The sequence below is a fragment of the Chiloscyllium punctatum genome, chromosome 12, assembly GCF_047496795.1.
Source record: "Chiloscyllium punctatum isolate Juve2018m chromosome 12, sChiPun1.3, whole genome shotgun sequence".
Lineage (NCBI taxonomy): Eukaryota > Metazoa > Chordata > Chondrichthyes > Orectolobiformes > Hemiscylliidae > Chiloscyllium > Chiloscyllium punctatum.
Window position 1 is genome coordinate 28,725,677 of NC_092750.1, and position 21,714 is coordinate 28,747,390.

The 21,714-nt window shown below is 39.8% G+C and overlaps 1 protein-coding gene across 6 annotated transcripts in view; it reads right to left on the minus strand.

Moving 5' to 3' along the window:
* The window catches only part of iqsec1b (IQ motif and Sec7 domain ArfGEF 1b), a 484,326-nt gene that overhangs the window by 170,484 nt on the left and 292,128 nt on the right, over nt 1-21,714 (minus strand). Inside the window, exon 1 of one of the 6 annotated variants that reach the window (XM_072582216.1) lies at nt 6,651-7,303. The exons of the other annotated variants lie outside the window; for them this stretch is intronic. Within the exon in view, the coding sequence (XP_072438317.1) occupies nt 6,651-6,727 (77 nt within the window). The 5' untranslated portion in view covers nt 6,728-7,303. Of the gene's footprint in view, nt 1-6,650; nt 7,304-21,714 lie in introns of those variants that run through there. 6 annotated transcript variants of the gene reach the window in all.

Here is a 21,714-nt window from a genome sequence, read left to right on the forward strand (position 1 = left end):
CCAGAAAAGCAACAATTACAATTGGTAATGTACGAGATATCAGAATTAAAGAGAGTTGAGGGAATGGAGGAGATAGCAAGATTGAGAGGGCAAGGCCATGGAGGGATTTGAAAACAAGGATGCGATTTTTAAAGTCAAGGTGTTACATTACTGGGAGGCAACAAATTAGTAAGCACAAGGATGATGATGAACAGAAACTTAGTGCAAGTAAAAACATACGCAGCAGAAGTTGAGATGACTAAGGCTACAGAGGGAGACTGTGGGAGACCAGCTGGGTCTGAGTTCGAAGAATTGAGTTTAGAGGGACAAGCAGAATTGAGGGTTTCAGCAGTGGATGGGCTGAAATGGATGAAGTTGAGTAATGTTGTGCAGAGAGAAGGGGCTCAAGTGGCCAAATAGGGCTGAATGGACTGTTTCTGTGGAATATATTCAATGTAATTCCATGTGCAAAAGCAGAGCACATAGTTGCACTGATTTCACCAAATAATGGAATGACAAATTCCTTAGAGTGCAGATATCATTTAGCCTTTATAGCTCATTAAACAGTTTTACTAAGTGCCAGAAGTTAAAAATTGATCAAACTTAACAATTTGCAACAAGAAATGTTCAAGTTTGATTTTAAAAATTGCTCTATCATTTCGAGAAGAACATCAAACAACTCAAGAGGAAACTAAGCGACTGCTAATAACGAGTTATGACAACATTCTGGGGCTGTGTGACTCTTATTTGTTCAGCTTCAAACAGTACACCAGAGAATTCTTTGATAGGGTCAAAGGCACTGGATCAAAGGCATCATCAAAACAAACCACTTTCAATTTTTCTTTGAAAACATGAATTTTAAAATTAAAACTGGCATAAAGTTGCAGGCTAATATAATTTCTATTTTTCAAACACAAAAATGTAGATGTAATGCTCACACAGAGAATAGGATAGGTTGGGGAAGCAGATAGCTGTCTCGAATCTCAAAAAAACTAAGCAAGCCTGGCTTGCTATGTTCTTACAGCCTCCTGCTTGTCTACTTTGGATTCTAACATTCTGCAGTTTTTTTGTCTCTAACTTGAATTCCTAAAGGGCTCACCTTACATTTATCTGCATTCAACTCCATTTGCCACCTCTCAGCCCAATTCTGCAGTTTATCAAAGTCCCTCTGCAATCTGCAACATTCATCCACACTGTCTACTACTCCACCAACTTTCGTGACATTTGCAAACTTACTAACCCATCCACCTATACCTGCATCCAAATCATTTATAAAAATGACAAACAGCCATGGTCCCAAAACACATCCTTGTGGCACACCACTAGTAACCGAATTCAGGCTAAATATTTTCCATCAACCATCACTCGCTGCCTTCTTACAGAAAGCCAGCTCCTAATCCAAACTGCTAGGTCACCCTCAATCCCATGCCTCTGCATTTTCTCCAAAAGCCTACCATGTGGAACCTTATCAAAGGCTTTACTGAAGTCCATGTACACCACATCAACTGCCCTACCCTCATCCACCTGCTTGGTCCCCATCTCAAAAAAACTCAACGGAGGTTTGTGAGATATGACCTGCCCTTGACGAAACCATGTTGACTATCTGCAATCAAATTGTTGCTTGCTAGATTATTTATAAATCCTCGCTCTTATTATCCTTTCCAAAACTTTTCCTTAAATAGATGTAAGGCTCACTGGTCTATAATTACCCGGATCATCTCTACTGCCCTTCTTGAACTAGGACACAACATTTTCAATCCTCATCAGTGAGCGTGTCTTTGTTTAGCCTGTCCCAAGATAAATGTATTGCCCCAGTCAAACTGGTGCCTCTCTCCATCTGTGTATATGGATGAGTAATATTTGGTCATGTCTTTTGGTGGCTAGTTGGTGCTCATGTATCCTGGTGGTTAGTTTCCTACCCGTCTATCCAATGTAACGTTTGTTTTATTGTAATGTAACATGGACTACCATTGTGCCTCAGGACCGGAGTAGTTTGGTCGTCATTTCTGAGATGTCCTTAATGTATGGCAGGATGGCTTGAGTTTCTGGGTGTGTTGTCTCTTCTTGTATAGGTCTGTTGTGTAGAAATCAGCAGATTGCACTTATCGGACACCTGTTGTTCCTGAATACATTGTACAGGTGTTTTTCTTCGGCTTCTCTTAGTTCCTGGGTGCTGCAGTTAAACAAACTGTAGTTAAATGAGCCACAATACACTGCAGCACCCAGGAACTAAGATGATGACCAGACTACTCCTGCCACTAGGCATCATGGTAGCCCATAAGCCTATCACCACAATGAAACAACTCCTGATGAATTTAAAGTATCCCATACCAATAAGCAGAACGAATGTTGTACCCAAAATGTCTTCCAAGGACTGCAACAAACATTACATTAGATGGATGGGCAAGAAGCTAGCCAACAGGAGACATGAGCACCAACTAGCCACCAAAAGACATAACCAACTATCACTCGAATCCATACACACTGATGAAGAGGGACACTAGTTTGACTGGGACAGACTAAACGAAGATACACACTGGAATTCCTAGAGGCCTGGCATTCAAACTAAAATTCCATTGACAAACATATTGATCTGGACCCCATTTACTGAACTCTCAGAAAAAGAACCGGAAGTGATACCACCCACCACAACACACAAATAGAAAGTGGGACAGAATTCCAGCACTTCATTGGAGGCTCACTGATGTGACCTAGCATAATAACAGAACGTCCGAGAACAAATCTACCAGCTCAGTGATCGAATTTATAATGCGAAATTGAGGACTACAGGTGCGCGGGATCAGAGTCAAGTTTAGTGTGGTGCTGGAAAAGCATAGCAGGTCGGGCAGCATTTGAGGAGTAGGAAAATCGATGTTTCCAGCAGAAGCCCTTTATCAGGATGCTGCCTGACCTGCTGTGCTTTTCCAGCATCACTCTAATCTTGACTCTGATCAAACTTACAACCTGAATGACAGTTATATTGAATATAGAAGTAAAAATTTCCTTAAAGTGACTGATTAATTGCAGAAGCTTGAAACCAGACAGTTTCTAGCTTAATTCCGTCTCTAGTGGCTTAATCAGGAAACCACTAAATACAATTTAGACACATGGCTGTCATTACAGTTTTTAGGTAGTGTTTCTGCATAAACTAAACACACACATAACTTGTGACTATTGTAGATGAGATAAGATGCTCCAGAGTAAATATTGCAAGAATACATTATTAAAAATGTCACAAATGAAATATTTGATTTAGTAAATTACTCCTGGATAGTTTTATAACATGGCACTAAAAATGAAATTTGGAATGGCACTGGGGGACGAAACAGTTTATATGAAATGGACATTGAGATTGACAAAAAAAAATTATACTTAACATATTAACAGCTGTCAAAAAAGATGAATAAAGTATAAAACTCAAAAATAGCAATATACTGTTTACTCTTAGTTACCACAGTGCCAATCAGATCAGACATGGTTCTATATTTTCCATTAGCATTAAAATCATAGTAACAGTAACTGTTTGTGCCCAGCTAAGTGAGATTCTATGCAAAACAGTACAAAGTTAACTGGACCAGTTATTTTAACATTGAACTTGCAGTTCCTATTTACAGTACTTAAAAATATTCAGAAAGAACATCCAGTTTTAAATAGGTTCACATTGATTTCTACATACATTGTTTGATATGCTTTCAAAACAGATCAAATATATTTTGCTGCAACAATTATGGATGACCAGGGAAGGCTGAAATGAATGGAGTAGTGCAAATAAATTTGAAACATTTAATTTATACCATAAATACATCAGATGCTGAAAACCAGAAATGATGGAAGCACTCAACATCTCTGACAGTAATCTGTTGAGATGAACAGTGTTAACAAGCAGGATTTGTCTTCCCTAAAGATTTTGCACCCCCTGTAAGGCTCAAATATGGGCCAGAGGACTGCACTGCGGGAGAAAGTCACACCATCGTGATTTTTCCCAGTTTAGTCAAGTAAACAGTCAGAGGACAGGCTTGCTATCCAATTAACAAGAAGTTTTCAGAGCCACTGGGCCAGAGACCTTCCAGCCCGAAAGCAGCAACCAGATGTTTTTAAAGCAAAGTGAAGGAGATAGCACTTAAAAAACAAAGTGATGCCAGAAACCAAAAAGGAGGCTGGAAGTGCAAAATATCAGTCACCTACTTTCATGCCTGTACAGCCTGGGCTCAAAAGCTACCCAAAGGCATCAGAAACAACCAGGAAGAGTTCTTGAAATGCTTGAAACAGAAAAGGAAGATAGGTGTTACTCTAAAGTTAAAGCAACATATAGGAACCAAAAGCTGGCTTATTCATGAAGAACTGAAATGTGAAGCCTACCAGTACTGCTGCACACATCAGCTGTGCAACATTAAAGAAAGGAAACAATGGCAGTGAACCCAGTAACATGAGCTGGGTCAAACGAGAAGCTGAAAATGACTGCACAACCAGGAGTACCGCAAGCAGGAATGGAGGGCACTCTAGATTGGCGGGAGTGAATGTAAACGGCAATGAACATCTTTAGAGCTGGGATGCTTGCTAGGTACTTTTACAGGACACTTGTGATCAGGAAACTTGCTATTAAAGTCGAAATGGAGACTAACAGGTTATAATCAAGGCATTTCTGCCCACTATAGCACAGGATGAAAACAGTCACTGGTGAATCTTGTGATTATCAACACCTTAATACAAACTATGTCACAGGGTTCAGTCTTGGAACTACATTCAGGATGCTCTGATGCTTCTTGCTGTCATAAGGTCAGTACAATATTGGTTGGGATTTGGATTTGGTTAGCCTAGCTGGCTGGACAGCTTGTTTGTGATGCAGAGTGATGCCAACAGCATAAGTTCAATGTTTGCAATGGCTGACAGTACTACAAAGAACTCTCTTTCTCAACCTCTCACCACTAATCATCTCTCCCTGATGGCCTGGTAAGATTACTGACTTTACTTTTTACCTAGGTAAAAATAATGACTGCAGATGCTGGAAACCAGATTTTGGATTAGTGGTGCTGGAAGAGCACAGCAGTTCAGGCAGCATCCGAGGAGCAGCAAAATCGACGTTTCGGGCAAAAGTCCTTCTTCCTGATGAAGGGCTTTTGCCCGAAACGTCGATTTTTCTGCTCCTCGGATGCTGCCTGAACTGCTGTGCTCTTCCAGCACCACTAACCCATTTACTTTTTACCTGGTTTAGTCCACATGAAATTCACACATGCGAATGCACAAGCTAGTTGCGAAGCCCTATCAGTGAATTGCTCGCTATTTATGCTCACATGAGGATTATTTAAGGAAGGAAACAAATGACTACCAGACTCAGTCATTGACTTCTGCAGTTGAAGCAAAAGTAGAAAAGAGAAAAGCAAAAGGAGAAGTGAGATGGCACAATAACATAATTACAAACTGTAAGCCGCAGGCACTGAAAATCTAAGGATATTGCCAGAATCTAATCCAGATAACACCATCAAAGGTTCACTCCACTAGATCTGAAACTTTGAATATGATCCAGCAATGCATCAATTAAGCTAATATCACAAAACAAAACACATCCTGGGTGGTCTGTCTGCCCACTCCATCTTGACAACAGTTAAGTAGTAGTAGAATCCTATTGATCTTTCAAGTTCATACAAAGAATAGTTCATGATATTTATGCTTTGGTGGGAAGAAGGAGAACTTCATGGAGAAAGAGACTTGAGACAACAGCTCAATTGTAGCCAAAGTACTTACTGCTTTTCATTAAACAAAACTAGTGAACTTACACTTTGGTTGGGAGTCTACACAATATCACAGGACAAACTCAAGTTGGCCACCTCCTTTCCCTGCTCTTCACTGTCCAGCCTATAATTAACTAATACAGAGGAAGCTTGATTATCCGGCATTCGATTATCCGGCAAGATTGCTTAGCTAAACTATGTTTTCCAGCATTCGATTATCCAGAATTTGATTATCTGAACGAAGTACTCCCGGCTTGTGTCCTTCAGATAGTAGCAGTTCTTCTAATCCTAGTTGGTTTTAATCAATCACAAAATCAATTACTCCTTTGGAGAGTGCAGTGTGAAATGTAACTATAGCTGTTTTTTGGTATTTATGAAATAAATTGCTACCATAGCAGCAAGCAATGAGGAACTTCATTGGCATTACCCTCACATTAAAAGCTATTCTTTAGAAATCAACTTACCAGATGAAATGGTAAAAAAAACTCTAATCTGAAGCTTCAAAAATATCAAGTTTCGAAGCTTACTCCAGAGATTCTTAAAATAAGGGTCTGTGACTCAGTACATTGGTGTCATTAATTTTGCTTTCTCAAATAAGTTTTCTAACAGGAATTAATTTGCCAAAAAAAGGACCAAACATTACATGGATTAGAAACATTGAACAAAATCAGAGCCAATTCTTTGCAACATCCTTTTTATTAAAGCAAGGATATAAAAGACTTTCAATTAAGCCTGTTTAGGTGTTAAGCTGTGCTCATGCTTGAATCTTATACAGCTGTAAAAGCGCATTTAATTTAATCAATTCATTCAAGTGCAAAACAGGCATAACACAACACCAAAACTGATAATTATAAATATCATTCTTTTATACAATGATTACGATTCACATCGATTGCCACTCCCCCCAACCACCAAAATTATACGATTCAAATAGTGCCTTACCTCTTATAAAATCCATGGATTGGTTGAAGACACAAGAACTGCCAATAATCCAAACAGAAAGCTTTTAATTTCAACATTTTAAAAATTGTTTTGTTCTTATTTGAGGTTGTTTTGAATAATTCCCTGCTTTGGTTTCAATGGTAGATTCACATCAGCATTAATGTGCACAAAGAAGTTCAATATTCTTCAACAATTTTCAGCTTCATTCTTCAAAATGCTAATATTTATAAGGGATGATCTTGTTTGCATTTAGACTCCTGGGTTTAAAAACTTATGACGAGGACAACAGCACATGTCTACCTTAGTTACTGGGTTTTGTAAATCAACCTTCAAAACCCACTCAACATATTAAGCAGGGCAATCAGTACCTCTTTGTCATCCGAAGTCTGTTTCTACCACACGATTTTAATCCAGGCGTGAGAAATTGCAAGTGTTCATTGTTTCCTGGATTCCTAAAGATGCATCAGCAAGTACTGAGATCTGGATAAATGCATGATCATCTTCCATTTAAAAACGAGAAATCTCAAATGCAGACTTTTTTTGCTAGGAGAATAAGAGGCTCAAATGCATTAAGTACAGTACAAATACAACTGCCTTCGTCGGACACTTGAATGCAGAACTACAGCTGCTCCATTGTCTGCCACTGACTATGAGAAATGTGGCTCTCCTAGTAACCCAGAATGACAATGAAAACAAACCTTACTCAATCAGGGTGTTAATTATGCCTTATCTAATTCCCAGTACCCTTTGCCAATCAGCTTTGAGCCGGCAAGCTAATCATCTGTACCACATGGTGCTCAGTGGGCAACCTCCCAACAGTAGGAGGTTGCAAGCTAAAGCTTTATGGATAGGCTGATGGCCGTTACTATAGCAACTGGATCATTTGGATAAAATCTGAAGTGGAGCATGGGTGACAGTTCACACTAATTCTAAAATAATGGAGTACTTGGGAGAAAAATGCAGACATGATAAGTTACTATAATAGAATGGCAATATTAGTCAAACAATTCATTTCTAGCATTAAGTTTACAAAAGAATGTGCATGATTTACATTTTCTTGTTGAACAGTCCCTGAATGTAACAAAGAGAATTACTTAAAGTTCTGCTCTAATTTTGGAGGATCTTTAGTACAATACGTAAAATAACTTCAAAGTGAAGATTCTTGAAGTTTGCCATTGAAATCACAGTCAAAATTTGATGTTTTTCAAACCACCACTGGTGTACAACATTAAGTACTTCTTCACATCAGTCGGAAAAGATGCTAAAATGTCAAACAGTAGTGGATCTGCCCTTTTGCGTTGGGAAAGTTATTAACAAGTAATCTGCAGCAAACATGGAAGAGCTCATTTAAGAGTATAATATTATTGCAACATTGTAGCATTACAAAGAGGCTCTAAAACTGGCCAGAATCGTAAACACAAGCAGGCAGACAAATGCCACTGTTTTGCTAGATTTCTATGATATTAGTGATGATCTGTAGCTTGGGTTGTGGTTGAAGTTGTTGTTGGTTCACCGAGCTGGTTAATTATCTTGCAATTGTTTTAGTCTCCCTCCTGGGTGACATCTTCAGTGCTGTGTAACCTCCGGATGAAGTGCTGTCGTGAGCTGCCCCAAATTTATACGGTTCTCTGTGGCAGGTGGTTCTATTTCCAGTTTTGTATCGTCATGGTCTTTTGATGGGGTCTACTTCAAAGCATTTGTTAATGAACCAATGAATGAATACCAGGCCTCCAGAAAATGCCAAACTTGTCTTTGTTTAGCCTGTCCTAGCATTATGACATTGTCACACCAACATTTCATCCGGGGGCTACATAGCACTGAAAATGTAAATCAGAAGTGAGACAAAACATTTGCAAGAAAATAAACAAGCTCTGTTAACTAACCAACAATTACTCCTATGATTTTTAAGTTTATTTTAAAATGTCTTCTTATGCTGCCATGGTGACTATAAAATGTGCAGTAAATGGAATGAAGTGCAAAATAAAGAATTTAACTGAAAAGTTCATCTTTCATGTCAGAGGAGATACTGTTTTTAACATAAGACCACTATAGCTTAGAACAAACTTCTAGCTTATTGCCATGAAAACCAGCTGCAACTATGTCATAATTCCCATTTTTCATCCTCTTTCTCCTTTCCCTATGCCCTCTAGTTCTGCACTCCCCCACCTTAGGGAAAAGACCTGTCTATTCACCCTATCCGTGCCCCTCGTGAGTTTACAAACCTCTAGAAGGTCACCCCTCAGCCTCTGACACTCCAGGGAAAACAGCCCTAGCCTATTCAACCTCTCCTTATAGCTCAAATCCTCCAACCCTGGCAACATCCTTGTAAATCTTTTGTGAACCTTTTCAAGTTTCACAACATCCTTCCGATAGGAAGGAGACCAGAATTGTACCAGTAGTCCAAATGTGGCCTAACCAATGTCCTGTACAGCCACCACATGGCCTCCCAACTCCTATACTCAATGCTCTGACCAATAAAGGAAAGTATACCAAATGTCTTTTTCACTATCCTATCTATCTGCAACTCTACTTTCAAGGAAGTATGAATCTGCACACTAAGGTTTCTTTGTTCAGCAATACTTTCTCGGACTTTCCCATTAAGTGTATAAGTCCTGCTCTGATTTGCTTTTCCAAAATGCAGCACCTTGCATTTATCTAAATTAAACTCTATCTGCCAATCTATTGGCCCATCTGATCAAGATCCCATTATAATCTGAGGTAACCTTTTTCGCTGTCCACTACATCTCCAATTTTGCTGTCATCTGCAAACTTACTAACTATACCTCCTATGTTCAAATGAAAATTGTTTATATAAATGAAGAAAAGTAGTGGACCCAGCACCGATCCTTGTGGCACTCCACTGGTCACAGGCCTCCAGTCTGAAAAACAACCCTCCACCACCACCCTCTGTCTTCTACCTTTGAGCCAGTTCTGTATCCAAATGGCTAGTTCTCCCTGTATTCCATGAGATCTACCTTTGAGCCAAACCAAGTCAACAGAAGTAAACTTTAAGAAATGGCAATAGGTTAAGAGGAAAGGTCAGGTATTTAGAAAAGGGAATTCTAGAAATTTGCTGTAACTAACAAAAAGTCACTGCTGCGAATTAAGTCACTAAAATCAAGCACACTCAGTCTTCCAAAATCAAGTCCAGGGACCTCAGAAGACTGTAGAAGCGGATGACGGAGGATGTTGGTGGGTGAGGGTTTGGGGGGGTGGGGGGCGGGGGGTGTTGTCGTCAAGGGAGGAAGGAGGGTTGGTCAGGTCAGAGTCAGAGTCAATTTTAAAATCTAAGCAATGTGGTGATCCATTGAACAAAATACCACTCTTCAATCAGATTTGTCAACATTCTTTATAGTAACCATGTTCCTAACCATGCTCTGAGCTCTTCTGCCTTCCCTGTTAGGCCTCTTACATTGACATAAATGCAGTTTAATTAACCATGCTCTCTGCTTTGTTCCTGCCTGCCCTGACTGTTGGATTTGCTCCTTTCCCCAACTACAGAGGAACCTCGATTATCCAAAGGGCACAGACTAGCAGTATTTCATTTGCTTAATTGAATTCCAGATAATCAAATGCGAGATAACATAGTTTAGCTGAGCATCGGGACCTTACAATCTTGCCACATAATCCGATATTTGGATAATTGAATGCCAGATAATGAAAGTTCCTCTGTAACCAGTCTCAGACTGATCTCTTTCCTCACTATCTCCCTGGATCCCACCCCCTCCACCATACGAGTTTAAATCCTCCCAAGCAGCTCTAGCAAATCTCCCTGCCAGTATGTTAGACCCTAGAGTGGAGGCGGCTAAGGGGTGACCTTAGGGAGGTTTATAAAATCATGAGGGGCATAGATAGGGTAAATAGGCAAGGTCTTTTTTCTGGGTTGCCTTGTCCAGAACTAGAAGGCATAGGTTCAGGGCGAGATGGGAAAGATATAAAAGGGACCTAAGGGGCAATGGTTTCATGAAAGAGACGAGTGCATGAATGGAATGACCTGCCAGAGGAAGTGGAGGAGGCTGGTACAATTACAGCACTTAAAAGACATTTTGATGAGTATGGCAAATGGAACTAGATGAATTTAGGATATCTGGTCAGCATGGATGGGTTGGAACCAAAGGGTCTGTTTCCATCCTGTATATCTCTGTGATTCTAATAGTCAATGACATGAATGCAGAACTCTTTCCAAATGTAAAAATGAAGTACAGTGGCAATGTGATTGCCACTCCTCTGAAAATCTAGTTCAATGCTACTTTCTGCCATCTGCCAAGTTCAGCTCACTCAGTCTCAGCGTAGTACTGAACCATTGTGGAACATAAACCAACATTCTGCCTGCAATGCATGTTAAGGTCAAACCACAATTTGGAAGAAATTTTTGAAGTTTTTTTAATGTTTTAGGTTAAAAGTCTTCTGTCTAGAAAAGCCACAGAAAAGCAATGTTTACCAATATCTGACCACTCAAAAAAGAACTGCCATTCTACATCACAGGCTTTGGCGTTCACCGACACAACTGTTCAAAAGTAATTTAGTGCACGGAATGCTTATATTGTGCCAATCATGGCATTAAACATTTTTTGTTACAATAGTCCCCCCATACCCACAGGGGATATGTTGCCCGACCTACTGTGGAAACCTGAAACCACAGATAGGAGGGAACCCATTCATTTCAATGGGAAACATACCTTCTCAGCAGCCTCCTGGTCCCTGGTTCCGAAAGGTTCCAGGTTTTATGTTGGGCCTGCAGGAAACCAAGGAAAATGATTCCGCAGTTACGGGGGTCACCCTGTACTACAGATTTGTCAGCTCAAAACTTTTCAAAGCTTGTCAACTCAAAGTTTTTCATCATATGGATGAACAAAAGGGAGTAAAAGTAGTCAGAGTGTGGTGCTGGAAAAGCACAGCCAGTCCAGCAGCATCAGAGGAGGAGGAGAGTCAATGTTTTGAACGTTAGCCCAAAACATCGATTCTCCTGCTCCTCGGATGCTGCCTGACCGGCTGTGCTTTTCCAGCACCACACTCTTCAACTCTGATCTGCAATCCTCACTTTCTCCCAAGAGGAAACAAATTAGTCAAGATTCACATCATGATGGGAAAGAGAGAGAGAGAGAGAGAGAGAGTCAGACAGACACAGAGTGAAAGAGAGCTGATTGATATTAATTTACTTAGTAGGTATTGCTTCTTTGAGCATGATGTAGAACCAACACTTGCATTTTTTTAATGTTAAATTTTAAAACTTTGTAACTAATATTCGGTATTCTGACTCAAAATAAATATGCCTGTGGGAATGAAGACAAGGCTACCAGTCAGGAGGTAGTGAGGACTGCAGATCAGAGTTGAGAGTGTGGTGCTGGAAAAGAACAGCAGGTCAGGCAGCATCCAAAGGAGCAGTAGAATAGACGTTTTGGGATTCCTGATGAAGGGCTTTTTGCCCGAAACGTCAATTTCGCTGGTCCTTGGATGCTGCCTGAACTGCTGTGCTCTTCCAGCAGCACTAATCCAGAATAAGCCCTTCAAGCCTGCTCATCCATTCAATAAGATCGTGGATGATCGGATTGCAGCTATACCCCACTTGTGAAATAAGCCCTGTATCCCCATAGTGCCGGCCTTACTTGTTAATCAAAAATTGATCTCAAGCCTTTAATATATTCAAGGACTTAAGTTGAGATGTAAAGTTATTCCCACTGCCAGGGTCGCCTGCTTTATTTTGCATTTCACTGACACCAGTATTTGCAGCCATTAATCATTTAGTACAAACTCCCATTTCACTTTGATTCTTATGAAACACTGCAAAAAAAATGCTTTTCAAAATAGTGATTCTATTTTAAGCTTTCTGACTATGGCAACATTGCAGGATCATATGGCGTTTGTGTCAAATGACTGCTGTTGATCTAAATCTCAAGGCATTCAATTTACAGAACAGCATAAGTTGAAAACATAGCATTACATTCAAATGCATTTAAGGAAACAGTTTTTTTAAACTTTAGAATTCTTAATCTTTCACAAGGTTTGAGATGATGCTTCAAGTATAACAAGTTGTCAGCTGAAAATATAAGTTGGTTCAACTGATATATCCATTGGCAAATAAACAAAAAGGAAAGAGAAGAAACCCACCAACTGTTTACTGTATAGCGAAAGTTAAAAATCACACAACACCAAGTTATAACCTAACAGGTTTATTTGGAAGCACAAGCTTTCAGAGTGCTGCTCCTTCATCAGATGGTTGTGGAGTATAAGATCGTAAGACACAGGATTTATAGCAAAAGCTTACAGCATGATGCAACTAAGATGATGTATTGAAAGAGACCTGGATTGTTTGTTAAGTCTCTCATCTTTTAGAATGATCATGCTGGTTTCAGTTTTCATTTGTAAATCCCTGAACTTTTTTCAAGTTACTTTCTCAAGCGAAGTTTAACAATAGGTGCCATGTCAGCTCAGACACTGAAAGTGTAAGGTTAAAGTCTATCTGTTTGTGCCCCAATGTTCAAACTGATTCTATTTCTAAAGAAGGTATTTACAGAATCTTACATGGATTCATGCAGTTTTTGAGCAAAATAAAATGTAATTCTGCAAGTACAAATTCACTCCACAAACTTATGTGTGCGTGCAGGGATGTAGGAGTGAGAGAGAGGAGACAGAGTGCGCGAGAGAGAGAGTGCGCGCGAGTGAGAGTGCGCGCGAGAGCGAGAGCGAGAGCGAGAGCAAGTGTGAATATATAAAGAGAGGTGTAAAGAATGTAAATGGACACCGCACAACAGTCAGCAGCCAGGAGTGTTCCCTCCCAAACATGGAATACTTCAGCAGTCCAGGACATTCAACCTTGGACCTTTGGGTGACAATCCTCCAATCCTCCTTGGGACAGACAACACCAAAGTGGCCGAGCAGAGGCTGATAGCCAAGTTTGGCCCCCCCCGTGGGCCTCAACTGGGAACTTGGGTTCATGTCACACTTCAGGTGACCCCACTACATTACACACACACACACACACACTCCCCCCACAGATGTATAACCTTTTACACTCACACCCACCCTCTCTCAGGCACTCACACATCCCCTCCCAACATACACAGCCACATGCACACATACAAAAATTTGTGGGGTGAATTTATACTTGCAAAATTACATTTTATTTTGCTCAAAAACTGCATGAATCCACGTAAGATTCTGTACATCCTTTTTTAGAAATAGAATCAGTCTGAACATTGGGGCACAAACAGACAGACTTTAACCTTACACCTTCAATGCATTATGAGAGTTCACATCATACCTATTGTTAAAGTTTGCTTGAGAATGCAACTTGAAAAAAGTTCGGGATTTATAGATGAAAGAACTTAAACCAACGTGGTCGTTCTAAAAGATGAGATACTTAAACAATCCAGGTCTTTTTCAATACATCATCTCATTTGCATCACACTGTAAACTTTTGCTATAAATTCTGTGTCTTACGATCTTACACTCCACAACCACCCGATGAAGGATCTGCATTCCAAAAGCTAGTGCTTCGATATAAACCCATTGACTATAAACTTGGTGTTGTGTGATTTTGAACTTTGTACACCCCAGTCCAACACTGGCACCTCCAAATCATGAGAAATAAAGTAGCCTCTCAAAACAGTACCATCATTCAATGAATCACAGCTAACCTGAAACTTGTGCTACACCCAACTGCTCTGGCTCCACATCCACTCTAACAAAAATCCATCAACTTCAGATTTAAAATTGATATAGCTAGCATTTAGTAAATATTTTCATGTTACATTGCTAATGCACCTGGTATTCTGCATCCTGTATCATGGATAATCTGGCTTTGATTTTTTGGTTTTGTTCTGCCATCAGTAGAAAAGGCATTTCTCTGCACCTACTTTATCAATTCAATGAAAAATCTCCAAAAACTAATCAAATCACTCCTCAACCTTCCAAGGGAATAGAGCAGAGTGTATGAAATGTCTCCTATTTCTTTAAACCTTGGTAGCATGTTGGCGATTCTGTCCTGCATTCCTTCCAAGGCCTATAGATCTCTTCTAAAGTTGAGAACTGTATACATCACTCATATACTTCTTCAAATTCCTCAATTAGGTTTTTCAATGTGATTTAGCCACAACAAATCCATGAGGGCTCTCTCTAGTCAGTTCAAATGTCTTGAGCATTCTATCTTTAACTATAGATTGCAAAAGCTTTCTTGCAACAAACATGAATAATCAGGATATAGAATGAAAGGGACACTAAATCAGACCAGTAAGCCAACAAACGAGCAAAAGAAAAGCTAACCTGGGAAGTTAGCTTACTCAACTCAAATACATTTCACCAGAATACTGACCAAGAAATGCTTAGTCAAGCTGCTATAAAGACAGTGGCCAACCACTTCCACTCCCCCTCCCACTCCACTAAAGACATGCAAATCCTGGGTCTCCTCCACCACCAAATCCAAGCCACCTTGGATCCAAGGAAGAACACCTCAACTTCGACCTTGGGACCCTCCAACCACACGGCATCAATGTTGACTTTACCAGTTTCCTCCCTTCCCCCCACTTCATCCCAGATTCAACCCTCCAACTCATCACCATCCTCTTGAACTGTCCTACCTGTCAATCTTCCTTCCCACCGATCTGCTGCATCCTTCCCTCCAACCTATCACCATCACCACCACCCCCCACCTCTACCGATCATCTTCCCACTAATTCCATTCCTCCCCAAAACTCCTGATGAAGGGCTTATGGCTCAAACGTCAATTCTCTTGCTCTTTGGACACTGCCTGACCTGCTGGGCTTTTCTAGTGCCACACTTTTCAACTCTGATCTCCAACATCTGCGGTCCTCACTTTCTCCTAATGGTTCTCCTCTACCTCTTCAGACCAAGTCAGGAAAGGAGAAGGAAGCAATCCACCCAACTACATGAGCAGTGGTTGGTATTGCCCACTCATGCAACTTGGTGCCAGAAGTGGTCATCTGAAGGTCTGCTCTAGCTGATGTATTGCGACACAAGTGATGGAGCTGACAATATTGGTTGTGTTGCAAAGATAGGTAGAAGTTTAAGACATGTCCATTATTCATCTGCTGTCAGATGCAGATGACAATGAACTTGACAGGTTTTTAATTCCTTTGATTATGGTTAAAAGCATCCTTGTGTACTTCATTTATTCAATAAACTTTGTCACATGAGTTTAATATAAACTACTGACCTTTTTTCCCACATTTTTAAACTGACCAATTATACATGTCAAAAATGAGCCATCGGTCTGAGTCAGAGTCAATCTGTCTATGGAGGGATTTTTCAAGGTTTTAAAAGGTCGGGTTATGTGCCAATGTCTATGTTACTTGCTTCCAGTTGGCATAGGAAATATGATGATCAAGTCCTCTGAGCTGTTTGTTCTCAGTTCTAAATAAGAAACATCTGGTGTTTCTTTCAGCAATGATTTCATTGTTTCATTTAAAGAGCTAACTAAATTTAAAATCTACTGTCGACGTAATCCATAGCCCCACTGTTCAAAATTTGATAATTTTTCCACCTTTAAAGCCATTAGTTTAAACCAGGCGATTATCCTAATGCACAACATAGGCATTTCATTAAAAACCTCACACCCTTCCCCAGCCATATTTTGACAGCATTTCATGCAGCTGGGTAATTGGCGTTATTATGCTGTTTTTGTCTCCAACAGCTGAGCTTCCCATTTCCTCAGGCTTTCCTTTAGATTATATCAAATGATAAACCCTCACTATGGTAAATTTGCAACTTGGACTAAGACTTTCAGTTACAACATTAAACATGCCTGGGGTTAGGGGGGTGGATATAACACCAAAACTAAAATTTAATTTATTGCATTACAGCATGATAAATTGTCAGAATAATTCTGAAAAATTGTTTATCCAGGATCAAAATGACAGCGCAACCATACTTTGCTATTTCAGAAATACCCACTCTAAAAAGTGACACAGCTACAGGTTGGTTATCTAAATTAAAAGTATCGTGCCCAGGTGGAGAATGGTCAGTAGACATTAAGTTTGTAGTTTAGGCAGAGTAAACATACAATTCATAACAGTTATTTGTTCTAAATAGTCTCTTATTAATACTAAACCTATATTCAGATTTCCGACTCACTCTGAAATAAAAATTATCAAAATCATTTTCACAAATGCACACAACATAAAATGAATTCAACAAAGTGAATTCCTGGTAACAGTGACAAATTGCTATATCCAGTCACTTTAATAATTGAACACAGCTCAACCAAAAGGTGAAGGTGAAGTTGTTGCAGTCCTACCAAACAATAGGGCTGTCCTCTCATTAGAGAGACAAATGACTGGCTGTGGTTTAACCCGAGGGTCATCACACCTCAGGCAACAGGAGAGGTGGAGAAGGCAGAGTCTTTCATGATAACCTCAACTGGGCAATAAAGTCAAAAATGTCAGCTGCTCATTTTTTTTTAATATAAATCTTGAAATTGTGCAAGTTATAGCAGATGTATAATGTCATTATCTACAATTATTTTCAATAATTTGTGCTGTCAGTATTCAATTTATTTAAAAACAAAAATGTGGTTCAATGATGGAGGAATCAATAAAATGCAGTGTGCAGTCAGTATTGGTTTGCTGATCAATAATGACCAAGACTTCAGAAACTAACAGGAAATACTGAAGTGGCTCAGCACGTGCAGCAGTATTTGAGAACCAAGAAACAGAATTAAGTGTTTTGAGTCCGAAACGACTCTTCCTTAGATCTTGAAACCAGAACTTTAGACTTGGACCCAATGTGACTAATTACTTCTCCATAGAAATTTTAAAAGAGCGATGTGGTATTGGGCTATGAGTAACCATTTATATTGTCTGTATTTCCAGCAGCCTATTTCAGGGAGGTATTGAAAGTGGTTTTAATTGTATCCACCACAAAAAACATTCAATTGGATAAACAGAATATCTTTCCATTTAGAATTTTAAAATGACAGCAGCCCATAATTTCCCGTAGATTTCTCAACATAAAGCTTATGGCAATATTGTATATAATTTCTGCATGAAAACAATTCATATTATTTATGAAAAATTTATTTTTGTGAATTACATTTTTAAATGTTATAACTCATTCCCTGCAATTTACCTTTTTGAACCAGCCTGAGGGGGCTTCACGAGACAGGTCACATGATTACAGCGAGTCAGGAGACATATTAATACTATATTGTATAGATTCTGTAAATCCATAACAAAGAAGTGCATTTTCATTTACACAGTCACACGGTTTACCCACTATGCACAGATCTATTCTCATGCGTTAGTATTCGCATGCACATTGTAATCAGCTGCGCATCTGGATGATATTTGTTCTCAAGAACTGTCATTCATATCACTTGATGGTGCTGTGACAGTCACTGTTCCATATCTATTTTGGGATGTTGTGGACCTCTAGAATTGATTAGTAGTCTGTGCAATGAAGAGTCCAAATAGATACAAGGAGTGGGCCATTTGAGCCTGCACTGCCATTTAACATGATCATGGCTGATCATCCTATTCAGTACCCTGTTCCTGATTTCACCCCATACTTTATGATCCCTTTAGTCCAAAAACTATAACTCCTTCAAAACATTTAATGTTTTGGCCTCAGCCAAACAGAATTCCACAGATTCACCATTCTCCTGGATGAAGAGCTTTCTCCTCATCTTAGTTTTTAATAGCCTATCTGGCTTCCTTAGACTATGACACTTGGTTCTTACTCCTCAGTCACTTGGAATGTCTTTATTGCATCTACTCTTTCTAGTCGTGTTAGAATTTTATAGGTTTCTGTAAGTCAGTCTGATTAACTTACACTGCCTCCCTCCACAGTCAGAACATCCAACTTCACATAAGATGACAAAACTGCATAAAATACTTTTGGTATATTCTCATCAAGCAATCTCTGCTCTGGTACTCAAATCCTGTCACTGTGAAGGCCAACATACCATTTGCTACCTTCTCTGTGTATTGAATTTACATGTTGACTTGCAGCAACTGGAGTACAAGGACTCCCAGGTCTCATTGCACCTTCTCTTTTCCCAATCTTTTGCTATTCAGATAAACTAACATTGTTTTTCCTACCAAAGTGAACAACCTCACATTTATCCTCATAGTACTTCATCTGCCCACTTGTTCAACTTGTCCAAATCACACTGAAATATTTCTGTATCCTCTTCCATCCTCCCACCCAGCATTGTACTGTCTGCGAACCTGGAGATATTACATTTAGATCCATCAGGAGTGTATATTGGGAATAGCTGTGGTCCAAGCACTGATATCTGTGGTATCCCACTAGTCACTGATTACAACTCCGTAAAAAAAGTTTATTCCTGCTTCTAGTTTCCTGTCTGACTACCATTTATCTATTCTTGTCAGATGACGACTGCCAATCCCATGCACTTTAATTTTGTGCTAATCTTTTAATTTGGACCATACTGAATATCTGAAAGTCAAAGTAAAGCACGCCCACTGCTCTCCGATCAACTCAGTTACATCCTTGAAAAACTCCATTAGACTTGTCAAGCATGGGTTCCCTTTCCTAAATCTGTGTTGATTGTACCCAACCCTGTCACTGTTTCCAAGTGCTCTATTATTAAATCTTTTGTAATGGACACTCGCATTTTACCCACTACCAATCACAGGCTAAATGGTCTATAAATCTCTGATTTCATCTTGGTCCTTTTTTAAAAAAAAGTGGAGTTACATTAGCTATCCTCAAATCCATATGACCAAGAGCCTATTAAATCTTGAAATATGATCACCAATGGAACTACTTTTGCTTGGGCCATTTCTTTAATGAAATCTGAAATGTAGGTTTTATTGTTTGGCATCTTCCCAATAGGCTACTTATAGTGAAGGTCCAGCTTGATCGGAATCTGTTTAGTTTAGTTGACTGGATTGTTGGCTTACAGAGCAGTGTTATGCCAACATCATGGGTTCAATTCCCATCACCGGTCTGAGGTTACCACGAAGAAATTACCTTCTCAACCTCTTCTCTCGCCTGAGGTCTAGTGACCCTCAGATTAAATCACCACCAGTCACTTTTCTCTAATAAGAGAGCAGCCCCTATGATATGGTAAGACTATGGTGACACAACCAGTTGTGACTACATTTACAAACAAGGTAACAACTACTTTATGAAATCTCAGGTTGCCATTTGGGCTGACTCATGAGAACATTGAAGGATTTGATCCAGGATTGCCGGATTTGAGCATTTGGCAGCCAACATTTGGCATTATTGTCAAACTGAAATTTGGCTTTCTGCTGTTTAAACTTGACGCTGTCACAAGTATATTATTGTTTCAGGCTTCTATAGTCTTTTTGTTATCATCTTTGAACTGGACTTCTTTCCATGGTTTTGGCAGGTGCGTTTCTCCACCCAAGGATTGCCATGTATATATTTATACTGGATTTTCTCAATTTCTTTATAATTTGTTTGGCAATTTTCACTATTGCCTCCGTTTTTCCATTTGATGAGCGACAATGTAGGGATGATGTATGGTGTGAAATTTACCAGTTTTTTAATGAAGTGATGAGCCCACATCATTCGGAGTGAGGGCTCTCTATTCCTTGTTACAATGTCTGGCTGAAGTGTCCTTTCAAGCAACAGTTTCAGCAGTAGCTGACGCCAGCTGGACTACTCCCAATCGTCAGAAATGTAGTTTACTGAAAAAGATAATAGATTCCCGCAAGATTTAACTTCTATCCCCAGCTTCACCCAGTCTATCTAGAATGCCATGTGCCATTAGCAGCGCTCGAGGTTGCTTAGCTTGCTACTGCCTACAAACACTGCACTGAGTTGGGCTCCTTTATTTCCTTGTTCACGTTTGGCCAGTAGAGCACTTCTTTTGCCTTCCTCAGGCTTGACTTTATGCCTTGGTGGCTGACATGAACTTGCTTTATCATGCCTCCTCTCAAAACCTGCAAACCCATTCTAAAAGATTAAAAACTTAACAACATAGAATATTAGAGATGTACAGCACGGAAACAGACCCTTTGGTCCACCTCATCCATGCCGACCAGATACCCCAACCCAATCTAGTCCCACCTGCCAGCACCCGGCCCATATCACTCCCAACCCTTCCGATTCATATACCCATCCAGTTGCCTTTTAAATGTTGCAATCATACTAGCCTCCACCATTTTCTCCGGCAGCTCATTCCATACACGTACCACCCTCTGCGTGAAAAAGTTGCCTCTTTGGTAGCTATTTGGCTGCCTGCCCTCGTAACCCCCTGCCCCCATCCCAAAAACTCATGCTCCCACCTCCCATAACCTTAAATTTTCTCATCTCTATCCTGAATGGGTGACCTTTAACTTTAAAATGGTGTCTCCTATCTAGTTCATCCTAGGTTTGTTCAATATATAATTTCAGTTGCATGACACGGTGATCTTTTGCGACAAATTCTGTGTCTTATGACTATATCCTGGCATTGTGTGATTTTAAACTCTATCTAGCATAGCATTCTTTGCAGATGCTTTGGAGCAGATAGGGTCATTTTGATAATAATGACTTCAAGTGGCTTGTGGTCAGACTTAAGTGTCACTTGGTCTTTTCCAAATAGGTATTGATGAAAATCTTGAAAGCAAAGACAAGGGCCAGGCATTCTTTCTTGATGTTAGTGCACTATCACTCCAATTATGTTTATGCCCTGGATGTTAAGTTGTCCTTGCTCCATTAGAGTCACCCAAGTCTCATCTCTCACATAGACTTTATCTCCATCACAACACTTTAACACTAGCACTGTCATCAGAAGTTGCTTGATTTTAGTGAATGCTGCTGCTTCTGTTCCTCAATATTTGAGACACCAAATACGGCACTGACATGGCATATTTGGTCACACTCCAATGACAAATTGGATGTAAATTTTGACACACATTTGCGAAATCCAACAAATTGCTGCACCGCTTTTATACTTATTGGTTGTCACATTGTTCCTACAGCTCGCTCTTTTTTGGGATCCAGGCAAAGATCTTTGGTTGTCATTACGTGATCTGTGCATTTCACTTCAGGAATCTTTATTCTTGCTCAACTTCAGATTCAGCTGGCCAACTCAGCCTAGCAGGCATGCTGGATTTTGGTAGGAAAAAGC